Source organism: Panthera tigris, chromosome D3 (assembly GCF_018350195.1).
Source record: "Panthera tigris isolate Pti1 chromosome D3, P.tigris_Pti1_mat1.1, whole genome shotgun sequence".
Classification (NCBI taxonomy): Eukaryota; Metazoa; Chordata; class Mammalia; order Carnivora; family Felidae; genus Panthera; species Panthera tigris.
Genome location: NC_056671.1, coordinates 4,698,680 through 4,721,989, shown reverse-complemented (window position 1 = coordinate 4,721,989; position 23,310 = coordinate 4,698,680). Strand labels below are relative to the sequence as shown.

The 23,310-nt window shown below is 52.2% G+C and overlaps 1 protein-coding gene across 2 annotated transcripts in view; it reads left to right on the top strand.

The window, feature by feature from the left end:
- LOC102961648 (transmembrane protein 132B) overlaps positions 1 to 23,310 on the top strand; it is a 326,995-nt gene that overhangs the window by 222,298 nt on the left and 81,387 nt on the right. For both annotated transcript variants that reach the window (XM_042961913.1, XM_042961914.1), the window contains exon 4: positions 11,398 to 11,584. In XM_042961913.1, the coding sequence (XP_042817847.1) occupies positions 11,398 to 11,584 (187 nt within the window). The remainder of the gene's footprint in view (positions 1 to 11,397; positions 11,585 to 23,310) is intronic.

Genomic DNA, 23,310 nt, shown 5'->3' with positions numbered 1-23,310 from the left:
TGTCACGGACGTAGCAGGCACGGGGGGGGGAGGGGGTTCCGGGGTGTGTAGGGCCTTAGAGATCCTTGTAAGGACTTGCGTTTTTATGTGGATGAGATGAGAATTTTTGAAGGGTTTTGAACAGAAGAGTGAAAATACCAGGGGTGCCTGGGTGGCTCAGTCGGTCAAGCATGCAACTCTTGATTTTGGCTCAGGTCACGATCTCATGGTTTCGTGGCTTCCAGCCCCGCGCCAGGCTCTGTGCTGACGGTGTGCAGACCCTGCTTGGGGTTCTCTCTCTCTCCCTCTGTCTGTCCTTCCCCGATTCATGCTTTCTCTCTCTCAGAATAAATAAACTTAAAAAAAAAAAAGGAGACTGAAGATACCTGACCTCTGTTTTAACAAGACTCGGGCTGCCATGGAGGGAAGTGTGGCAGTGGGGACCCGTGTGGCAGTCGAGGACACGGGAAGTGAAGGCACTGCAGATGTATGTCTCCCAGGCAGAACTGGAGGGCTTTCTGGACAGATCGGGTGTGGGTAGCCAGGGAAGAAGGGTTCAGGACGAACGAGGGGTCCACCTGAGCGTCTGGGAGGGTGGACGGAGTGGCCTTCAATGGGAGAGAAGTGTGTGGTGAGGGTGTGTGTGTGGTGAGGGGCAGAAGCTCAGGATCAGGTCTGAGACGTCTGTTAGACACCCAACGGGAGCTGTCCCGTGTGCAATTGGAAAAGGGAGTCTGGAAGTTGGGAGAGAAGGCCAGGCTGTAGGTGAAACTTCATGATTCGTACACGCCACCGCTCTGTCTGCGGGCAGTGACTTCCCCTGGTGCCGACGGGCACATGTCTGTGACCTTGAAATCTTGCCGTAGGTGAAGGTGGGCATTCCTCTGACCCAGTGCCGCAGGCAGCCCAGTCCGGCCCGATCTTTGCTCGGTCGGCCGCGAACGCAGCCCCGGTCATCTAATTGTGGCAGTCCCCGTAACGGAGAGCCCCGCGTGGTCCTTTGGGCAGGGTGCCGCTCCAGTGTCTCAGCAGGGAAAACACCAGGACCAGGGATAAATTGGCACTGATTGTGGCTGCCGGCTGGCCCCTGGTGACCAGGCAAGCCTGCAGGGCGCGCGACTTGTAGATGGTCTTCGCGGCCACCTGGAATAGCCCGCTAACCAGCCTGAACAGGGCACGACCCCGGGACCTCATTAGCAGCTGCTCTCACTGGAAGGAGCCAGCCCTCCCGTCGGCAGGAGAAGAATCCCCGCTTAATGAGGCCCTTCCCAGGGCAGGTGCAGAGTAATCCTGAGCAACGCGTCAGGAGGAAGGTTTCGCACTTAGAAGCAGACTCTTGGCACAGTAACTAGAGTTTCCCCGAGTGAGATTCTGCTCTGCGCTCTCCCCTTGTACGCGTAACGGGGCCTGGCACAGAGCTGGGGACCTTGTCGTCTCTCAGTGATGTGCGGGCCCAGGTTAGTGACCGGTACGTGTCGTGTCTTCTGCGTGGACTCCGGAGGCGGACGGCACCGGGTCCTGGAGGCTGCCCTCCCCGCTGCGTGACCTGCCTCAGCCAGGCTGTCCCTGTGCCAAGGGCGGGACCGCGGCTCCCCACGTGCCTTCTGGGGGATTGCCCTTGCTGGCCGCCGTGGTCGGATGGGGCCATGTGGCCGGTGCCGCCATCATCGGGGAGGACCACCAGAGTCCGCCCGACTCAGAGGACTGGGGCTCAGAGAGCGGCGCTCTAGAGGCGGACCGGGCATTCGGCGCGCCCCGTGCGCGTCCGAGCGAGGCGAAGCATCGTGCGTGTTCGTGCTCACACATGCACCGCTATCTCTGGGGGGGGGGGGTGCAGTAAGAAAATGAATAACTTTGGTTGGCAGAGGGCAGAGGGGGCTTCACTGTTGTCTTTTTTAAAATACTTTAAGTTTATTTAAACTTACTTAAACCAGAGATGGTGCGAATGCGGGGAGGAGCGGAGAGAGAGAATCCTAAGCAGGCTCCCAGCTGTCAGTGCAGAGCCCAGCTCGGGGCTCAAACACAAAACCACGAGATCATGACCTGAGCTGAAGCCGGATGCTTAACTAATTGAGCCACCCCGGTGCCCCAAGACTTCTTTTTTAAAGTTTATTTATTTTAACAGAGAGAGAGAGAGAGAGAGAGAGAAAGCACGTGCACTCGTTGGGGAGGGGCCTAGATGGAGGGAGAGGGAGAGAATCCCAAGCAGGCTTCGCGCCGTCGGCGCAGAGCCTGACACGGGGCTCGAACTCACGAACCCGCGAGATCACGACCTGAGCCGAAGTCAGACGCTTAACCAACCGAGCCACCCAGGCGCCCCCTTGGGTCGCTTATATAACAAGCGTTTCCCTCGAGGTTGGCGATAGGAGGACACGGGGGTGCCGACTCAGAAAAGTTGTATTTTGGAAATCGGTGTGAGCTGGTTTCAGGGATGTCAGAAAGGCAGAGGCAGAGGGAAGAAAGAGCTAATTGTGGCGGTTGTCTTAGAGCTGTCTCCGGGCTTGTCACGGTGACGTTGACAACATCGAATCAGCTGGAAGTGACGGGCGAGTGTTAGCGCGAGAGACAGCCCTGGGTTTCGCGCAGGTGCCTGAGTGTTCGCTCGTTTCCGAGATGTATCGTTTTCAGCTCTGGGAAGCTGCTGGGAAGCAAAAATAAGGTCGCCCGTACCGGTCTGTGAGGTGCTTTAAAATACTTAAAGGCAGAAAAAGAAGACGACTCTCCTTTCCTTTTCCTGCGGTTGGAAAGTGGGGCAGTGGGTTGGTTCTTAGGAGCTGTTTTAGGAGTCAGATGCAGAGTCTGGGAACTACGGATTTGAGAGTTAAGCCCAAGGAGAAGAAACTAGATGCGACAGAGAGAGGGAGAGGGAGATAGACAGTTGAGGGTGGTAGCTTGCTATTTTTTGTAACACTTATTTATTTTTGACAGAGAGAGAGAGAGAGAGAGAGAGAGAGAGAGAGACAATGAGCAGGGGAGGGGCAGAGAGAGAGGGAGACACAGAATCGGAAGCAGGCTCCAGGCTCTGAGCTGTCAGCACAGAGCACGACATGGGGCTCGAACCCACCAACCACGAGATCATGACCTGAGCCTAAGTCGGATGCTTAACCAACCGAGCCACCCAGGCGCCCCTCTATTTTTAAATAAATGTTCATTTTTAAATAAAATTACAAAACATACAAAAACATATGGAAAATAAGGTAACACACATTCATTTATCCATCACCGGCTTCATTCACTCTTACTTACTATCTGGCTTTATTTTCTTCAAATTTTAACTTTTTAATGTTTATTTGTTTTTGACAGAGAGAGTGAGACAGAGCACCAGCAGGGGAGGGGCAGAGAGAGAGGGAGACACAGAATCCGAAGCAGGCTCCAGGCTCCGAGCTGTCAGCACAGAACCCGACTTGGGGCTCGAACTCATGAACCGCGAGATCATGACGTGAGCCGAAGTCAGACGCTTACCTCACTGAGCCACCTAGGCGCCCCTATTTTCTTCAAATTTTAAAAGAAATCAATATTCCACATCTAATCGAAGCCTTTACATACCCCTTGCTGGTGTCCTCCTCTCTTTCCCTCCTCCGAGGGAGACATTATCATTACCATGCCTGTGTTTATGGTTTTTAATATAAACTGTATAAAGAGTGGTTGCACATGAGTTTACCATTTTTATAAAAAATATCATGCCATACATATCCTTTTGTGACTTGATTTTCCCCTCTCATTCTTTTGGTTTTTTTTTTTTACTTAAGAAAATTAAGATATAATTAACACACCATAAAATGCCTCCTTTTAGAAGTATACCATCGGTGGTGTTTTTTCTTTTTTTAGTAGATTCCTAGATTTTTTTTTTAGTAGATTCATAAAAGGGAATCGTTGCCACTAATTTCAAAACATTTTCATCACCCCCCAGAGAAGCTCTGTACCCATCGGCCGTCAATTCCCACTGGCCAGTTGGGCTGTTTTCACTTTTCGACTGTTACGGAAAACGCCACAACGAACATCTGTGTACGACTGTTTTGGGGACACTGTGAACTCTTCCTGTGTCAGGTTGGGAACCTTCGAGGAGGATCTCACACCTGCCAGGAAGTGTTCTTCACCCAGTCGAGGTCAGAGTTTAGCACCGAGGCCAGGGCTGTGGCTAGAGACTGGACCTCACGTGAACACCCGGGCAGGAGGGCAGAGGGAGACACGTTCCCAGGAGAACAAGGAGTCATTTGTGAGCTGGAAACACAGCTCGCGAGGTGTTTACTAGAAGCTCAAAAATGAAATGTGTTTTCTCAGAGATCACAAATGTCTACAGGGACCTGAGGGACACGATACATGAAGAAAGGAGCTTATCGTGGACTTGCAGCCCCATGGGTAGGGGTGGCATCCCGTTGCCCCTGCTGACTGTGCCCACATGGGAATGTAGCGACCCCGTTTCCCCAAAGAAGCCAGAAACCCCATTTCTACGGGGGGTGGGTGTGGATGTTCTGCTTTTAAAAACATCGGCAGCTGGGGCACCTGGGTGCCTCAGTTGGTCAAGCGTCCGACTGTTGATTTCGGCTCAGGTCATGATCTCATGGTTCGTGAGTTCGAGCCCTGCATGGAGCTTGTTTGGGATTCTCTGTCTCCCTCTCTTTCTGCCCCTCCCCTTCTTGTGCTCTCTCTCTCTCTCTCTCTCTGTCTCTCAAAATAAATAAACTTAAAAAATATTCGTAACTAGGGGTGCCTGAGTTGCTCAGTTGGTTGAGCATCCGACTTCGGCTCAGGTCATGATCTCACGGCTCGTGGGTTTGAGCCCCGTGTTGGGCTCTGTGCTGACAGCTCGGAGCCTGGATCCTGCTTCAGATCCTGTGTCTCCCTCTCTGCCCCTCCCCAGCTTGCACTCCCTCTCTCTCTCTCTCTCTGTCAAAAGTAAATAAAAACTTAAAAAAATTAAAAAAATACTCGTAATTAGTTCAAATTTTATAAAAACAAGGTAGTGGGTCAGTTAATGAAGTGTGGCTCTGGCCACCTGCAGCTCAGTGGACCCCGTCGTAACCTCTGTAGCCTTCGTAGTCCAACCAGGAATGCAGTAAAGGAGCCTCTATGCTTGGACTATTCCCATTCGACATCGTCTCAGAATTTGTTTTTTCAAAGTTCTATGTAGGAATTTGATGATGGGAAGACAGAAAATCAAACCAACGAGGAGAGACTGTTTTGAGACCGAAAGATGAGAAGTCCCTGCTCGAGACTCATGGCCGTTACATATTTTTAGACCTCTGACTGCCAACCACTGGCTGATTCGTCAGCCTGAAACATCCTTTCCACAGCGAGTACAGGCCGTGCTGCCTTTGACAAAACAGCAATGAGGAGGTAGTGGCTGGATTTTATGGGATTGCAGCAGGAGATGATTTATTCGCGCCGGATTCTGAGAGCTGGCCCTTAGCTCGTGATGAGAAGAGCTGCAGGGCAGACAGAGCCTCTGCTCCATCGATGGCATTGATGACCAGAGATTGTTTCTCTCCTCTCCCGGAGGGCTGGTGTTGGGGGCAGGTGGGGAGTGGGAAGGGTGTCTGGAGGGGAGGGGAAAGGGTGTGATGAGAGATCCCAAGCAATGGGGCTGTAGTAGTTACCTGTCTTACTAACCTATTGTTCAAAGATCAGCCCTAGTCTAGCCTCCTCCAGGAAGCCTTCCCTGACTTGCCAGTTTCTGTCTCCTTCCCGCATCTGGTCTCTGGGTTCCCTAAGCACATATTCCTCTGAGATATCGCTCCCGCTGTTGTTTGGTATTCATTGATTAATTCATTCAGCAGATGTTTAATGAGCACCAACTATGTCCTAGGCAGGGTTCTAAGTGCTGGGGACACAGAGCAGGCAAAGAACCTACATTCATGTGTGTGTGTGTGTGTGTGTGTGTGTGTGTGTGTGTGTGTGAGAGAGAGAGAGAGAGAGAGAGAGAGGGAGAGAGAGGGAGAGAGAGCCAGAGTGAGCAGGGGAGGGGCAGAGAGAGAGAGAGAGGCAGGAGAGAGAGAATTATAAGCAGGCTCCATGCTGCCAGCACAGAGCCCGATGTGGGGCTCAAACTCACAAACTGTGAGATCATGACCTGAGCTGAGATCAAGAGTCAGGTGCTTAACCAACTGAGTCACTCAGATGTGCCCCCAAACCATCCATCCATCAATCCATCAATCAACCAGTCAGTCAGTCACTTGGTAGGTTAAAAGGTAAAAGCTATAGAAAACATGGGTCTGGCTAATGGGTCGCAACTGTAGGGTTGGGGGATGAGGGGTGGATAGTGTGGTCAGAAGAGGATTTACTGAGCAGGTGGTGTTTGAACAAAGACTGGATGTTCTTTTTCATTTAGCACCTTGTGTTCATGCTGATGGTTTGGGATAAACTTTCCCATGACTTTTTTTTTTCAAGCTCAAAATAGATTTAGTCATTTATTTGACAAACATTTGCTGAGGATCTGTTTGGTTCTCTTCATTCTTTCGGGTCTCAGCTCAAATGTCAGTTTCTTATAGGGGCTGGTCCTGAACAACTTTCATTGTCTCCAGTTGTGATCTGTAGTCTAGTCTAAAGTAAAAATGGGAGTGCTTGGGTGGCTCAGTCGGTTAAGTGTCCTACTTCGGCTCAGGTCATGATCTCGCAGTCCGTGAGTTCGAGCCCCACGTCGGGCTCCGTGCTGACAGCTCAGAGCCTGGAGCCTGCTTCGGGTTCGGTGTCTCCCTCTCTCTCTGCCCCTCCCCCACTCGTGTACACACTCACTCTCTCTCAAAAATAAGTAAATGTTTAAAATTTTTTTAAAGTAAAAATGGACTATTTTAAAATTGTACTTAAAATTTTTTAATTGAAAAAACTTTAGCTTTTTTTTTTTTTAAGTTCAAGTCTATTTTATTTTTAGGAGAGCATTTTTCATGACCAGGACTTACCTTATTTATTTACCTGATTAGTAAGACAGGGGTCTTATCGATTTATATATGAATGAATGAATTCTCCGTGCCTGACACATCATATCAGCTTAATAAATGTCATTGGGTAAAACGAATGTGCCAGGGACCGTAGGGACTGTGGTGTTATAATAGGTTTTGGCCTTTGAAGAATTAGGTTCCTACCATCCAGCAATGATGCTCCTTGGTATTTTACCCAAAGAAGTTGAAAACCTAGGTCCACAAACCAAGATGTCCTTCAGTGGATGGATAAACAAATCACGGTCCATCCGGACAGTGGAATGTTATCAGCACTAAAAAGGAATGAGCTATCGAGCCATGAAATATGTGTAAGAACCCTGAGTGCATATCACTAAGTGAAAGAAGCCAATCTGAAGAGGCTGCGTGCCGTAGGATTCCAACGATAGGACATTCCGGAAAAGGCAAAATCATGGAGACGGTAAAAGATCAGTGGTTGCCAGGCATTGAGTGGAGGAGCGGTAAATAGGCAGAGCCCGGAGGATTTTTGGGGTGGTGAGAATACTCTGTGCGTCACCATATGGCAGATCTGTGTCATAAGTTTGTCCGGACCTATAGAGCGAACCATAACGTCAATCATGGACTCCGGGTGATTGTGATGTGTCAGTGTAGGTTCATTGATGATGACAAATGTACCATCTGGTGGGGATGTTGATAACAGGGGAAGCTTGTTGGGGGGCAGGGGGAATATGGGAAATCTCTATACCCTCCCCTCAATTTTGCTGTGAACTTAAAACTGTTGGGGGAAAAAAACGACAACAAAGTCTTAAAAAAAAAAAAAAAAGAAGAGAATTACATTGTAATGGTGGAGACAGACATACCTTCTCAAAGCAAGGAGTATATAAATATACTTACCAGGCAGGCATAAGAATATAGCTCAGAATTCAGCTGACTGGTAGCTCCTTGTGTCCCAGAAGGCAAATGACACCCCCCGGAATTTTACGGGATGGCCTGCTGGGCCTTTTAAGTATGTTCGATGAATTAAACAAATACGTATTGAATCCCTACAATTTTCTAGGTACTGTGCCAGCTGCTACGGGCACATCCTTGTCCTCACGGGGTGAACAGTCTAGATGGGATGGCAAATTTCAGTCTCCTCGTACTTACTGTGAGTAACCAGCAGATCTACTCTGGGGCATTTGTTCATTGCAGTCATGGGTCAGTATGTTCCTTGCTTTGTGGTCATTTAAAAAGTAATGACCAGAGAAAGGCTCTTAAGACAGAGACCCTGACAGAGGTCAGCCTCTCTTGCTCCATTTCTAGAAAAACTCATGTGGGGAAGGCTTCAGCATCTCAGCCTGGTAGCTCAGAACCATCTAGAAGTTTGTGGGGATTGTGGGGAGGGGTAAAAAAAATCTATGTAAATGGCACAGTGTACTGGAGAGTTCAAGCTTTTGGTTAAAAAATTTTTTGTGTGTGTTTATTTTTGAGAGAGAGAGAGAGAGAGAGACAGGGTGTGAGCAGGGGAGGAGAAGAGAGAGAGGGAGACACAGAATCCGAAGCAGGTTCCAGGCTCTGAGCTGTCAGCACAGAGCCCGATGCAGGGCTTGAACCCACGGACCGCGAGATCGTGACCTGAGCTGAAGTCAGATGCTTAACTGACTGAGCCACCCAGCGCCCCAAGAGGAGTTCAAGCTTTTGAACCCCCCTCCCCACTTCATTCCTCCTTTCCCATCCCTGTCCCCTTCCACCACCAACCAAACAAACAACAAAACAAAACAAAACAAAAAAACCCAGCTGTAATTATTTGTCATCTTGGGTTATATGCTGAGAAATGGCTGGGTGTGGCTCCAGGGGAGCCTGCTGGGTTGGGCCCCCATTCCCCTCTCCTGCCCCATCCCTCCCTCTCCTTCTTGCTGACATGTCTGAGCTGTAGCCACACTGTGCATTTAAAAGCTGTCCCAGCCCCACTTCTGGGGTCCCAGGGTCCCAGGAAAGAGGCTCAGCTTTTATTGAAGCAGTTTCTACAGGACTTTGGGAACCAAGTCCTTTCGGGAGGATGCTGTGTGCTCTCACTCGAGGGGAGAAGCTGCCGAGCCCCATTTCCTGCCTGACCTCTGCCAACACACACATGCACACGTGTGCACACACGTACGCACACACACACGCACGCGCTCACTTCTCCACCCCGGGGAAAAATGTCTAATGAATGTCTCATGGCTGAAGTACTGATCCAGGTTCCTCAAAGGCAGTTGGTAATTATTAAGTCGAGAGGATCGTGAAACACTGTTCTAAGTTTGAAAGGCTTATCAAGAGTAGATCAGGAGCAGGTAGTTAATAATTATAAACCCATTTCCATGGAAATGGCCTTATTAGCAAGGACGCCAGCTGCTTGAAAGTAAAAGACCGCCTTTCCAGTTGGAGGGAAATGACCTAAAATAAAAACTTGTGCATAAAAGTGACTCTGAGTTGGTCGTTGATCCGTTTCTAGCTGGACTTGGGCAGAGTCCCATAGCTGGTCCAGCTCATGGGCTGGACAGTCAGAGAGGAGAAGGAAGGACCCATGGAGAATGGGGCTGCCCTCTTTGCCCAGAGACCGGCTGCTTCTGTACCCCGAGACCGGAGTGCAGATTTAGCAGGATTAAGCTGCCAATAGCAGAAAGTTATCACTTTCTTGGCGTTCACTTTGCTGGGATCCACTGAATGCTGAGAAACCAGGAGGTATTGGAAGCTGCCCTCCAGTCGTGGTGACAAGCACGGCACACGGTCTAGAGGGATCGAACATCTGGTCTGAAAGGACCGAGCGTCTCTTACAGGAGGACACCCAGCAGATGGAGAAGTGAGGAAATCCTGTGACCAGAGAGGAGATTTTTCAGGCCGGAGTGTGGTGGGTGGGGAACGAGGGTCGTGGAGTGGGTCCCTAAGTTCCTGAGACCCTGAAATCCCTTCGGCAGCTCAGGGTCAGCCCTTAATCTCCCCCTTCTGTGCCTTCTCACTAAAGATGCCCAGTAAATCAGGGTCCCCTGGGTGGGGGTGGTCCCCATGTGTGCCCACTGTCCACCTTCTCACAAGGCCTGGGATCTCTATGCAGCAAACACTGTCCTCCCCGTGCAGAACAACACGACAAATAGATACTTGAGGACTCACAGCTTGCAAGTCCCACACCCAGCCTCAGCTCAGCTGGGAACACCCGGCTGTGTTACTTTAATAAAGTTATATTTCGGTTTAAGTAGCTGCTTCTGGCTAGTGGCCACTGGATGAGACAGAGCAACATCAGAGTTTCTTAAGCCCTTGGCTGCGTGGGAAAAGGTTAGATGCGACCAATTCTGTGTGGAGTCTGGTGTGGTTCTGATTTGTGTGGAATTCTGTACGGGGCAGGTCAGTTCTGTCAATACTATTGCTGTGTCTGAATGAGGTCTTGGGTGCCTGGATGCCTCCCTCTCGCCAGCCCCCTGTGGTTTTGACCCCCTTCGGGAGTTGGCCGGGGGAGGGGAGCTGTCCATGGTAGCAGACTTCTGGGGGCCAAGCAGCCTGCCCAGGTTCATTTCCAAACTCTTTCCTCACAGGTTGCGCGTTGGGGGTTCAAACTGAAGACCCTGTCCAGACCCTAAAAGGCAGGGCAGAGGCTTCCAGGCCCACTTGGGTCCTGGCAGGCCCACTGGCAGGAAAGGAATAAGTTGGTTCGTGTGACTCAGGTCTTGGGCGACTGTGAATCCGTTACTCTGCCGTCATATTCCTTGGCTGGGGATAAAGCTAGCACCAGGGTGGGAGGAGGCTACAGCAGGAATCGCTCACAAGTCCTGTGCTGGCTGGCTTCTGTTTTAACTCTGTTCGGTGACTTATGTTGGTACAATAGTCAGCCTATAATTTACAATGTCCCTGTCAATGATAAGACGCTCCCTGTGTACAGAAATATCATTGAGAATGGCATTGGTCTTTTTCACCTATAAACGCCCCATCCACCTTCGTCCCCGCTGCCAAATACACATGCAGCGCTGTCGCTCCATGAATTAAGGCGGGTGGATTCTTTACATCTCATCCCATTTCGGGCTCACGAAATGAACAGTCTACTGTACTATCTTATATGTTGCTCATAGTTATGTAGCGAACCAGGAAGTTAGGGAGTCCTTCCCACGCTTGGTCTCCTGATTCTCCCACCAGCCCATTCTTCCCGAATCCTAAAGCTCAGAGTTTGAACCACTGGTCCATAGACACAGCTAAGTAAAAGTAGAAGTAGCCAGAATCCCGGACTTGCCTCAGGACTGGAACAATGGTGACACCAGACGGGAGGCTCAGGGCGCCTTGCCGTGTGCGGTGCTGGATGGTGGCATGGGCATGCGTTGGGTGGGGGCGACACCAGACAGGAGGCTCAGGGCCCCTTGCCGTGTGCGGTGCTTGGAGGCTCTGTCAGCACCACCGTGTGCTCTGTTGAAGTTGGCAGTCACCCTTTCGATTGGCAAGGAGGAGGGTGGCAATTTATTACATTCTTGATGTTCTGCTGAGTGTCAGGTTTTAAATGGCACTTTCGCATGTGTTTGTTTTCCAGGACAAATGGCTCCTTCTATGAGATCTTGCAAGTGGACTTCGGGGTCGACAACAGCAGCGGCCTGGCCGGGGCCCAGCCCATCACCTGGCAGGTGGAATACCCAGTGGAGGACTCCATGAGCGAGCTGGCCGTCTCCGAGATCTTTGTCAGCCAGACATCCTTCGTGGGCATTGTCCCTCTTGCGATGGTGAGAAATTTGAGCTTCGGAAGGGGGTCACCAGGAAGTTTTCTTTGAGTGATTTAATACTCAAAGAAACATGAAGCGTTTTATAATCTGTTATTTTTTATGCTCTTGATGAAGTTGTTGAAGCAAAGGAAATGCACTTAGATTACATTTTATTTACCTACTTCCCATAATGCCTTCCGGGAAACTATTTGGGGTCTACTGTAAATCTCTGTTCCTTGTGGATATTGGGAAACGTTTCCCGGGGAGCCCTTGTCCTTTATCGTCTCAGTCTGTGCCCACATCAGGACTAGGTGCTGTATCAGGGGTCTGCGTGGGGACAGTGCTTTGCATTTGAGCGAGTGGCCCGGGTCACTCGACTTCGCCGGGAAGTTCCCAGGGATCGTGGGGGCTGGACAACTGAACAGTGCAGCTGGGCTGAAGGAGCCTTGTTAGGATCTGACCAACTGGGCCTGCACAAGGTCCTGAAGTCCACAGAACCTGTTGTGTTTCTGTGCCTGGCCTGGAGTGACCAGATTTTTCTTCTGACTTTGGTTGAAGCTCCCTTCGCGACCAGACTCGGGGACCACACCAGAGCACAGGGTCATGCATGAGGTTCCAGAATGTAAAAAGGACAGTGCCAGTGGGCCACATGGATGATCAATCCGTGGGGAACGCTGCATTCCTAATACCCTTTTCCACACCGGAAATGTTCAGTGGAACATGAAAGATTCTGCATTGCTTTGACCTTCCTGTCTGGGACCAAAATGTGGGGGTCAACACCCAGATATTCTAGGGCAATCTGTGGGTGCTTCTGTCATTCATACTCAAGTTGGATACCAGGGTTAAGATCCTTGTAAACGAAACCCTACATCCTCCAATTAATTCTGCAATTCTGTATCTGTGTTCTTACTCTCGTCTGTGCCCGAAACACTTTCCCAAAGTCTCCCCAAGCCTGGCTCCTTCTCTTCAACTTGACTGTTCAGAGACGCACCCTTCCCCAGCCACGTTGGCCAGAACTGGCTCTCTGTCCCCCTTTGTATCACTGTCTGCCCTCATCACCACGCTGTTTCACCTTCTTCATAGATGTCATCGGTGTTGGAGGTGCAGGGCTCACTGCCCGTGTCCTCCCTGCAAGGTGAGATCCGTGGAGGTAGGGTTCTGGTCAGTCGTGTCCATGTCTGTGACCCCAGCACCTAGAACGATGCCTGAGACAGTTCATATATGCTGGGAACGAATGCTGGTGAAAGAACCCCATGCTTTAATCCAGGCTACTGGGCTCATCTAATTCTTGAAAGTTAGCCTGATGGAGTTTACCCCCATGAGCAACGATCTGCATGGTGGTTTTGGGGCAGAGCCACAACCAGCGGGAAATGGCCCTGCAAAGGGGCAGAGATCGATGGATGTAGATTTTAAGGCAGAAGGAGGCCGTTCTGATTCTCCAGATCAACCTAGATCTGGCTGAGGTTGGGTTACATCTTTACGCCGAGTCCTTACAATTTTGCTCTATGCTTAATGTGTAGCAGTTGATTCACTGGGGATCCCGCAGCCTCCCATTGCTTCTGAGGACGGAATTTCAAGGGAGGGCGTCATGCTCTCCTCTGATGGGCAGGTGCCGGTTCGGAGAGGAGCCGGAAAGGAGGCTGGAACCAGGCAGGGAGATAGACTCCTGGTTGGCCGAGTGCAGCCCACAGACCAAATCCAGTCTGCTGCCTGTGTCTGTGGAAAAAGTTGTGTCAGAACACAGCCAAGTGATGGATGGTGATGCGTCGTTTACGACTGCTGTAGGGCTGTGTTGGCACACTTGCAACGACGCATCCTTGGCCAGAACTTGAGTTTAGCATCTTGCCGGAACTACCCTTCTGAGCAGAGTACCTGGCGGCGGGGACAATTATTCTGTCATTCTGGGCTTCAGGAGATATTAGTCTCGTCTCTTGGGATAACCTTTCCTGATGGACCTTTGCTACAGACGCTCAAATGCTCTTCGGCTGTGGTGACAGCTTCTCTCATGATGCCTGAAGACCTCACTGATGGCTCTTGGCTGAGTGGGGTGTCCCTCACGGGGACAGGACAGAGTCAGGGGGAGGGGAAGAGAAGGAGATGGTGAAACCCACACAGGAAGGAAGAACCTGGCAGATCAGGAAAAGCAGGTGGGCTTTGACCGTCTCTGCAGGGGCCAGCCTCCTTGACCCTGTGTCTTCCTGACAGGTGCCTGGGCTCAGCACCGGGGGTGGGGGGTGGTGGGGGAGGGTGGGGGGGCCGGGGGGGGGTGGAGGCATGTCTCTGACTATGAGATGCTGCACGTTGCTCCCCATCTGGTCAATCTTTACTTAGGGAAGGTTTCTTGCTTTTGGGCTTTAATTCCTTTTGTCAGGAAAGCGTTGGATCCTTGAGTGGTGTTTTGTATCACAATCTCTTAAATCACTGTGAGGAGCGGCTTCAAAATGACCCCAGGGGACCAGAGCTATTTAGGAAAGTTTGCAGTGGGATGGTGGGACCGAGGTTGGTAGTTCATCTTTTTGAAATCGGTTGTTTGAGCTGCTCTCCAAACCCACAACTGCCAAGGGGTGGCCTTCGGGGTGGGGGTGGGGGCGTGGGGGTGGTTCTGCCTACTTGCTTAGCAGGGAAGTACCTTCTATGTGCTCCTTCCCTTTCTCCTTTCCTGCCAGGCCCCTCCCCTCCCTCTTCTCTCCCCTCCCCCCCTCCCCCTACCTCCCCCTCCTCCTCCCTCCTCCCCCATCCTCCTCCTTTCCCCACCCCTTCCTTCTCCTTTTCCCCTGCTCCTCCCCCTCCTTTCCCCTCTTCTCCTCCCCCGCCCCTCCCCTTTCTCCTCCCCTTCCCTCTCCCACCTCTCCTCCCCACACTCCTCCGGTCCCTCCTCCCTTCTCCTCCTCCCCCCACCTTTCTTCCTTCCCCTCCCCCCTCCCCTTCCTTTCTCTTCCCCTCCCCCTCCCTTCCTCCCCCAAACCCCCTCCTCCTCTCCACCTCTTTTCTTCCTTCTCAGTGGCAACTAACTCTGGACAACTTCTGCTGCATGATGTAAAGGTGCGATGAGACTTGTCCACAGGCACGAACAAAATGGCCTTGTTATTGTATGGGGTTGTACCCAGAAGCAGAAACCACTTTCCTAGTTCAGACAGAGTCATTTCAGTGCAAGCCCTCGGGTACGCGGGAATTAGGACAGATAAGAAGCCAGACACAGAACAGAAGAGAGTCGGGAAGCCTGGCAGGAGCGAGGGCCCCCCCACCCCAGGCTGGAGGCAGGGCACCGGGGCTGGGTCACCTAAGGAACCAGAGCCCGTCCGGGGAACGGACGCCGGCTCTGGTTTTATCGCACCATGTGACTCTGACGTCCAAATGTGTCCTGTTCACCAGAAGCCTGTGCGCTCAGAACCCAGCCATGCCGAGTCGCAGGCCCGGCCAGAATGCTCCACTGGCTGGTTTCTCGTCTCTTTTCACCTTAAAGGTCACCTTGGAGAGGCCTCTCCCGGCCGCTCAGACCAACTTAGTTCCGTCCTTATATTCTTGCTGACTTGTCTCTTGTAGATTGCACCACTGTTTGCATTTCATGCTTATTTATATGTTTGTGCACATCTGTCTTGGCCTGGCTCCGATCAGGAGAAAGAATTTGAACAGGGAAAGTTTGATTTAAAGAGTTATTAATTCTGACAAGGACTGGAAAACGAGGGGTTGCTTAGTGAGAAGTGAAGAGAACGCTCAAGAACGTCTGGATGGAAGACATCAGGAGTACCCCCCGCCCGAGGGCTGAGAGCGCGTGCCCAAGGAAGAGGTTCCCCCCACCCTGAGATCCAGACCTTAACCGGGGAGGGGGTACAGTCACGGCTCACTGAATGTGGAGAAGTTGCTGAGGTGGCCGATCGGTGGAACTCACTGGAATTTCGAGGACCGCACTTTACAGGGACGCGTCTCCTCAGAGGCACTTGCTGTCGAGGCGCTCAAGGTGGATGCTGGGCAGAGCTGCGGGCTGCCGGCTGCCGCGGGAGCTGCCCATGAAGGCAGCCACCTGTGCCGGAGAAGTCACGGCGTGGGCACGGCAGCGCCACAATCAGAAAGCAAACCCTTTCCCTCTGCAGCGTCTCTCCGGCACCCTTACGGGCGAAGCTCCACACCTTGCCTTTCGGCGAAGGAAAGATGTTAAGGACTCAGATCCATTTTCACAGAGCAGGTGATGAGGGGCACATTGGAGCTGGGCAGCAGTAGACTGCTAAGCAGATACTGGTCACGAGCTGCTTGATGGGAGGGACCGTGTTTGCTCCGACCGCCAGGCGTTTTCTCAGCACGGTGCATGGCGCCCCACGTACGGCATTTGCTCAACAAGGGGACGAATGGTTGTATTTACCATCGGAAGCCAAGTCCACCGGCTGGAGCTCTCATTTGCCGTGTTAATTCCCTTTTGCCGCCGTAACAAATCATTCCAGACTTAATGGCTTAAAGCAACACAAGGTCACTGTCTTATAGTCTGCGGGCCAGAGTCTGACATGGGTCTCCCTGGGCTACAATCAACGTGTCAGCAAGACTGCGTCCTTCTCGAGGCTGGGAGGGAGGCGGATCCATTCGCTGCCCTTTCCAGCTCCCCGAGGCCGCGCGCCTCCCTTGGCTCCTGGCTCCGTACCACTCAGACCTCTGCTTCTGTCATTATGTCTCCTTTCTGAGCCTCTTGCCTCCCTCTGTCCCTTATAAGGACCCTTGTGATGACATTGGGTTCTCTTGGATATGAGTCAGGAAAATCTCATCTCGAGAGCCTTCACTTTCCCTCTTGCCGTGCAAAGTGACATACCCATCGGTTCTGGGGGTTATGACATGGGCATCCTTGGGGGGTGTTAATTTTCCTCCCACTCTCCCTGCTATGGGACACCAGTCTCCCCTTTCTGGTCCTCCTCAGGCTGTGTACCCCGAGCTCTCCATCCTTCTTCTCATGATTCGTTCTTCTGTTGCCTCCCCAGGCTGCTTTCCGAGCAGCTTTCTGGACCTCAGTGTCAACCCCAGCCAACCCACCACCTCTGACAGCTCCCCGCCCCTGGGGACACTGCTTTTCTGCCATCAGGAAAGCACTCTGCACTCTGCTCTTTCAGAGGATCCCACAGGAGAGCCACCACAGGCCTGGCGATCTTCGATCTTCGTTTACACACAAAGCCTTTCCTTCTGGAGGATATGGCCCCCCCAGGGGCTGGGGCTGTTGGCTTCCTCCAACCCCTGGGGCCGGAAGAGACCTGAGGGCAGAGCCCAGCTGGCCTCTCCTTCTCCCTGTGGCCTCCTGGGGTCAGTTAACTTGTCTTTGCTTTCATTTCTCACCTGTGAATTTCCAAGTTAGAATCCCAGTCCCGTGTATCGCACAGCGGTGTTACGCGGACTGAGATCCGACAGATACGAACATGCTTACGACATCCAGGCAAATGGAAAGGTCACGTATGCAGTTGGAAAGCAGCCCAGGAGGACTCAAGCACCTTCAACTCTTGTGTAGAGTTAGCGACTCTCTACCTTTCCAGCTTTTTTACCCTGTTGCTTTACTGGGGTGATGTACATCCTGGGAAAACGTCAATCATTTCCACCTTTCAGGGAGTTGGCAGTGAAACATTTTGCTCAAGAGTACAGGCTATTGGGTGAACCTTTCTAGACTGAAATTTGAACTGTTAGCTTTGTTATCGTGGGTACGTCACGTCTGTGAAACTGTTTCCTCGTCTGTGAAATGGTATTTCCTGCCTTATAGAGTTTTGTGAGGATTCAGTGAAATCCTGCAGGGACGGTGTTAGCACGTTGGCCTGGCACGTTGTAAGCACTCTGTAATATTTAGTCATCCGTATTTTCATCATGGCCATTATGCGCTCTGGCCACATGCAGTCCTATCTGTCAAACTTTGCGGGAAGGCCAAACAGAGGTTCGGTCTCAGGGCAGGTGGTGGGTTCTCCTCCTGGAGGAAAGCAAGAGTTTGATTTCATGAGTCAGATATGGCCATGGTGCAGAGATGGGACCTGGGACTCAGCTGTGACAGGGAGGAGAGGAGGGAAGACTGCTGGGTGGGCAGTCAGCGGGGACTGCCCAGTCTCACAGCCCCTTCTGAGGGGGACTGTTACCCTGCAAGGCAACCCCAAGCTTATGATTTAGAACTTTGCTACTACAGTTGCGTGACCCTGGGTAGCATTGGACACTGTGGGCACCTTTTGGGTGATGAGCCAATCACTACTTCATGGAAGTAAATTTTCAGCTTTGGGGGATGCCTGATAGAACTGACAGACCCCAGGCATAGAAGCCAGGGCAGGCCCCAGTGCAGTGATCCAGGCAGGAGGGCTTGCAAAAGAACAGTGGCAGTGGTGATGTACCCATCCATCCCCCTTTCCATCCATCCATATATCCATCTGTCCATCCGTCCATCCATCCATCCATCCATCCATCCATCCATCCATCCATCTATCCATCTACCCATCCATCCATCCATCCATCCATCCATCCATCCATCTACCCACCCACCCACCCACCCACCCAGCCACCTATCCATCTATCCAGCCAGCCACCCAGCCAGCCAGCCAGCCAGCCATCCCTCTGCCCATCCATCCACCCATCTTTCCATCCATCTGTCCATCTGTCCTTCTCATCCATCCATCCATCTGTCCATCTGTCCATCCATCCTTTTGCCCATCTATTTGTCCATCTGCCCATCCATCCCTCCATTCGTCCTTCTGTCCATCTGTCCTTCCTTCCATCCATCCATCCATCCATCCATCTGGTCAATCACTATACAACAGACATTTATTTAGGGTACACTGTGTTCTGTATTCATTATGTTTTGGTACCCGGAAAGGGGGAGCATGGAATTGATGGAAATTTTGGAGTTGGAAACCATTTGTGACTTGATATTTCCATTTCTAGCAGAACAGCACAGATGGTCAAAACTTTCAAAAATCCCATCTTAAAAAGGGCAGTCTAAAAAGAAGAGTGTCATAACCCAGGGTAATAATGATGTTTTCTGCATCATCTTTAAAATCTACAACTTAAAAATAGTCTTTTTGCTGTCCCCTCCATGCCTGGGAAATGCTAACTCAGTGCCTGTTTCTTTGCTTTATGAAAGCACAAGTTTTCTGTCTGTCTGCCTCCGCTCAGTCTTTTCTTCCCTCCCCTTCACTTCTCTCCGGCATTCCGTCCAATTACTGAGCTTTGAGCTTAGAGATTTATTTCCAGGGGTAGCTTGGCGTGCAGGGCTGGAGTCCACTCTTCAGCCACAGTTCTTAAAACTAAAAAATGAGCTCTGCGCAGGCAGATAAAAACACATTATCTTTCAATAAGGTTGGCATAAAACAGTGAACACGATTGGTGAGTTTCTAGGCAACTGGGTACATTATTCCGCATGGGAAAAAAAAAGCAACAGATCATCAGATTCCTTTTCAGCTGTATTGGCCCGAGACTTTACAAGACTGGGGCGCAAATACTTCTTTCCTTCTTGTGTGTTCTAGCCAGTGGTGACAAACAGAGCCCCAGCTCTCGTGGTGCTCACCTTCCAGGACAGCAGGGTGCTGAGTCCGTTCCGTCATTTCGGGTGGTGACAAACTTCTGATGGTAGCGGAACAGAGAGGCTGGGCAGAGTCAGAGGCATCAGGAAGATCAGGAAAACATCTTTCCAAGGGCCTGGTGTTTGCCCCGAGAGGGAGCAGTGGGCATCGTACAGCAGAATTAGGCTTGGCGTGTTTCAGGACCTCGGAGAAGGGGGTGGGGGAAGAGTTGGGGAGGAAGGCAGGGCCGCTCCTGGGGGCCTTTCTGGAACAGCTAACCTTGCACGGGCCTCCTGGCGCCCAGGCCCTGTTCTTGGCATCTGTGCTCCTCTCCTGTAGCTCCTATGGCAAATTACCACAAACTTAGGGCCTTTAAACAACACAAATTCATCTTACGATTCCCGAAGTTGGAAATTCCGTACTGGGTCTACGGGACAAAAATCAAAGCATCAGCAGGACTGTGTTCCTTCTGGAGGCACATGGGGAAGATCCGATCTTTGCCCGTTTCCAGTTTCTAGAGGCCACCACATTCCTTGCCTTAGGGCCCCACGTCACTCTGAGGTCCGTTTCTATCACCGCATCTCCTTGGACTCTGACCCTCCCACGTCCCTCTTTCACTTCCAAGGACGCTGCGGTGACACTGGGCCATCGGGGTAACCCAGGACAACCTCCCCATCTCAGGATCCTTCACTGGATCACGTCTGAAACCCCTTTATGCTCCATATTCCCAGGTTCTGGGGCCCGAGCAGGGTCACATTTGGGGTTATCTGTTCATATCTCCACCCACGCCGCGAGGCTGTGAGGTCCTGGAGCCCAGAGGCCAGCGTGGTTGTTCGTCAGCTCTGTCGCCCAGCACGCAGCCCACCATCGGATGGCAGATGGCACCTGGTCAGCTTTGGTCAGAGGGCGCACTCCACGGCCTAACTCGGTGTTACTTCGCTGCTGGTGTTTGCAACACAAACCAGACCGTGTTGCCCTTTCTCACTCATCCCACTTTTAAAAGCATCCAGTGACGTCCCATTGCACACAGAGGAGGATCCAGGGCTCGTAACCTGGGGTCTGCAGCAGGTGCCTGTTGTTAGGATTCAGGGGTCCATGACATTGGAGGGGGAAAGAAACACACACATTCATACACGTGCGCACACACGCACACACACAGATGTAGACACCTGTGCACACACATGTGCATAAACGTACATGTAGACAAGTGTGCACATACACATGTAGGCAGTGAGCGCACATACACACGCGCACACACACATGTAGGCACATGTGTGCACACGCACACAGATGTAGACACGTCTGTGCGCATGCATATGCGCATGTACACACGTGTGCACACACATGCACGCGTACATGCATGTAGACACGTGCGTATAAACACGTGTGCACGCACATGTAGACACGTGCACACACATGCGCTCAAACCCTTGTAGACACGTGTGCACACATACACACATGCACACACAGATGTAGACGTGTGTGCACATACACACACACATACATGTAGACGTGTGCACATATACACACGCACACCCGCATGTAGGCACACATGCACGTGCACACGCGGATGTAGACACGTGCGTGCACACACATATGTGCACACACATGCATGTATGCACACACACACCCAGGAACACTCAAGTGCTGGTCTCTGCCCTCCGGGAGACCTGGGGGGTGAGGCGGGGGTACGCACAGACGGGCTCAGTACAGTGTGCTGAGTGCAGGGATGTGCCCCCGCTCAGCGTCCGCGCTGCAGCCCCACCCCCCTGCTCCCCACCCCAGGTCCCCCCCACCCCCGGCCCCCTCTTGGGTGGCTGCCTCATCTTCTGCCTCCGCCCTCGACGCCGTGCAACCTACTGTCCATGGACACACAGAGCTCTCTGCTTACACACTTTAGACCCTGCAAACTCCTGTCCAGAGCCCTCCGGCGGCTGCTCAGAACTCGTGCAGTGTGATTCTCCCTCCTCACTGGGGTATCCAAAGCGCAGCGCCCCCTCAGACCTCACCTCGCTCACTCCAAAGCCTCCTCTACCCCAGGACCTTTGCCTGGGCTCCTCCTATTCATTCAGATGTCGGCTCAGATGCAGGGAAATTCTCTCTGAGAAGATGATGGTGGCTTTTTTTGTTTTTTTTGGGGTTTTTTTTGTCTTCTGTAAACAGACCCCCATCTCAGTCCCTCCAAACATTGGGAGTAGAGTGGGGGAGGGTGGGATGCCTTTGAATGTAGGAAGAGGGGGGCAGAGAGAGAGGGGTTCCCCAGGCTGGAATGAGGATCCGTGGTCTCCAGAGTAGGGAGCACCCACTGTCTGCTCCCTGCCTGTTCCTCTGGGGCCGCAAGGAAGCCTGGAAAGGTGGGGCCCTGGGCACGGAGGTCCCAGCCTTTGCCTCTGTCCAGGATCCGTGCCTAGCTTGGATTTGGACCAGGAGAGTATCAGCGACAGTCACAACAGACGTGGAGCTGGGGACGCTTCTTTTTTTCAGCGGTAACCCAGACCAGCAGCAGTTTCGAAACGATTTGAGTGGATGGCAAACTCAGATCCCCGAGGAACACGCCCGGTAAGCAGACTCAGAGCTGCGTTCAAATCCCGGCTCTGACTCGTAGCAGCCACATGACGCTGGGCGAGTGACTCACCTGCCCTGACTCAGTCCCCCCATGGGCGCAATCGGCCCAGAACTGTGGTGAAGTCACGTGTGGCGACTGTCCGGGATAGAGCCTGGCCTGAGACCGCCCGTCAACAGCAGGAGTTTAGAACAGTGGTGCACGGTGTAGGGAACACGGGGGATTTCTGGCACGGGGCTGTTTCGACGTCGTTGGGTGGGACGAGGCACAGGTGTGATGTCTAGAGAGGTGTCATCACGGTGGAGGCCTTCAGAGCAGAGAGGGACCACAGACGCGCTCCCAGTCTAGCTTAGAGCTGGGGGGCCGGGGGACTCCGTTTCTGAGAACCCCGTTTTCCTTTGCCCTTCTCCTCCTTCGTGCTCGGGGACGCTGGCTCTTGCTCCCACGGGAGGGAGGGCACAGGCCACCTCCCTCCCCAGGCCAAGCCATGGAACTGCTCTTGTCTGATCTGTTGGCTCGGGCTACCGGGCCCCTCCCTCGCTGTAAGCGTGCGTGGGCCAGTGGCTGTGGCTTAATCCTCTTGCCACATTGAAGCCTCTTTATTTTCTTGGGCTGATCGTGTCCGATGGCACCCCAGAAGCAACGGGTGGGGGGACTTAAATCTCGTGAAGCCCTTGTGTCCTGTCGTGGAAGGAAGGAATCTGTCTCCCTCCCGGGCTGTCGGTATCTGTCCCTTGCCTATCTGCACTGTAGATGGCTGGGCTTCGGAGGGGCGACCCGCGTCCTCGGAGCCCCCAGCCCTGAGCCGGCTCTGAGCACGGTCGGGTTGGCCCCCAGGAAGGTCCAGCAGGCATCCGTGGCCCCTCGGGGGGTCTGTCATGGCTTTGGGAGGTCTTAAGTGGGAGGGCAGTTCAGAAGGTTGTGAAGGCTTGTGAGTGAGTCTTTTTCTCGTCCTTTGTCTTTGGTTTCAAACTTAAGACATAAGATCTAATAGTGCTTGACTGCATCCTCCCGAAACATCCCAGGTCAGGCGTAAGTGTGACCACCCCATCCTGACCCCCCTCCGCCAAGTTCACTAAGGCTTATCATTTTCTGTTTCTCATCCGGAACCGGGGCTGCGTTCAGACCCACGTATGCGGCTGCAGAAAATACGCGGTGTTGTCTCGTGCGTGGCTGTGTTTTAAAACAAAGGGTGTTGTGTTCCGTATCACATTCTTCACAGCCAACAGTATGTCTTGGAGGCTCTTGCATGCCCATGCGAATGGAGTCGCCTCATCCATTTTTTAGAAACTGCTCTGTAGTATTCTGTGGTGGGCTATTCCATAGTTCATTTCCCTACTGATGAATACTTACGTGGTTTCCATTTCTCCCCCCGCCCCTCTTCTTTTTGTTACTGTGGTGCATCCTACAAAACTCCATCTGGTTTGGGGGTGGGAAGTGGGTTTATATCATGTGCCAAATGGTCGCATGCCCGAACACTGCCGTGTTGAGGCAGGAGTGAGGGCGGCGATCAGTCAGTAGTCCGTCTTGGGTGCTTCTTTTCCTGGGGCCATAACTAATCACCGCCAACCAGATGGTAACTACTTTCTCAGTTCTGGAGGCCAGACCTCCGAAAGTGAGATGTCAGCAGGGCCACGCTCCCTCTGAAGGCTCCAGGGTTCTGGATCCTTCGTTACCTGTGGCTC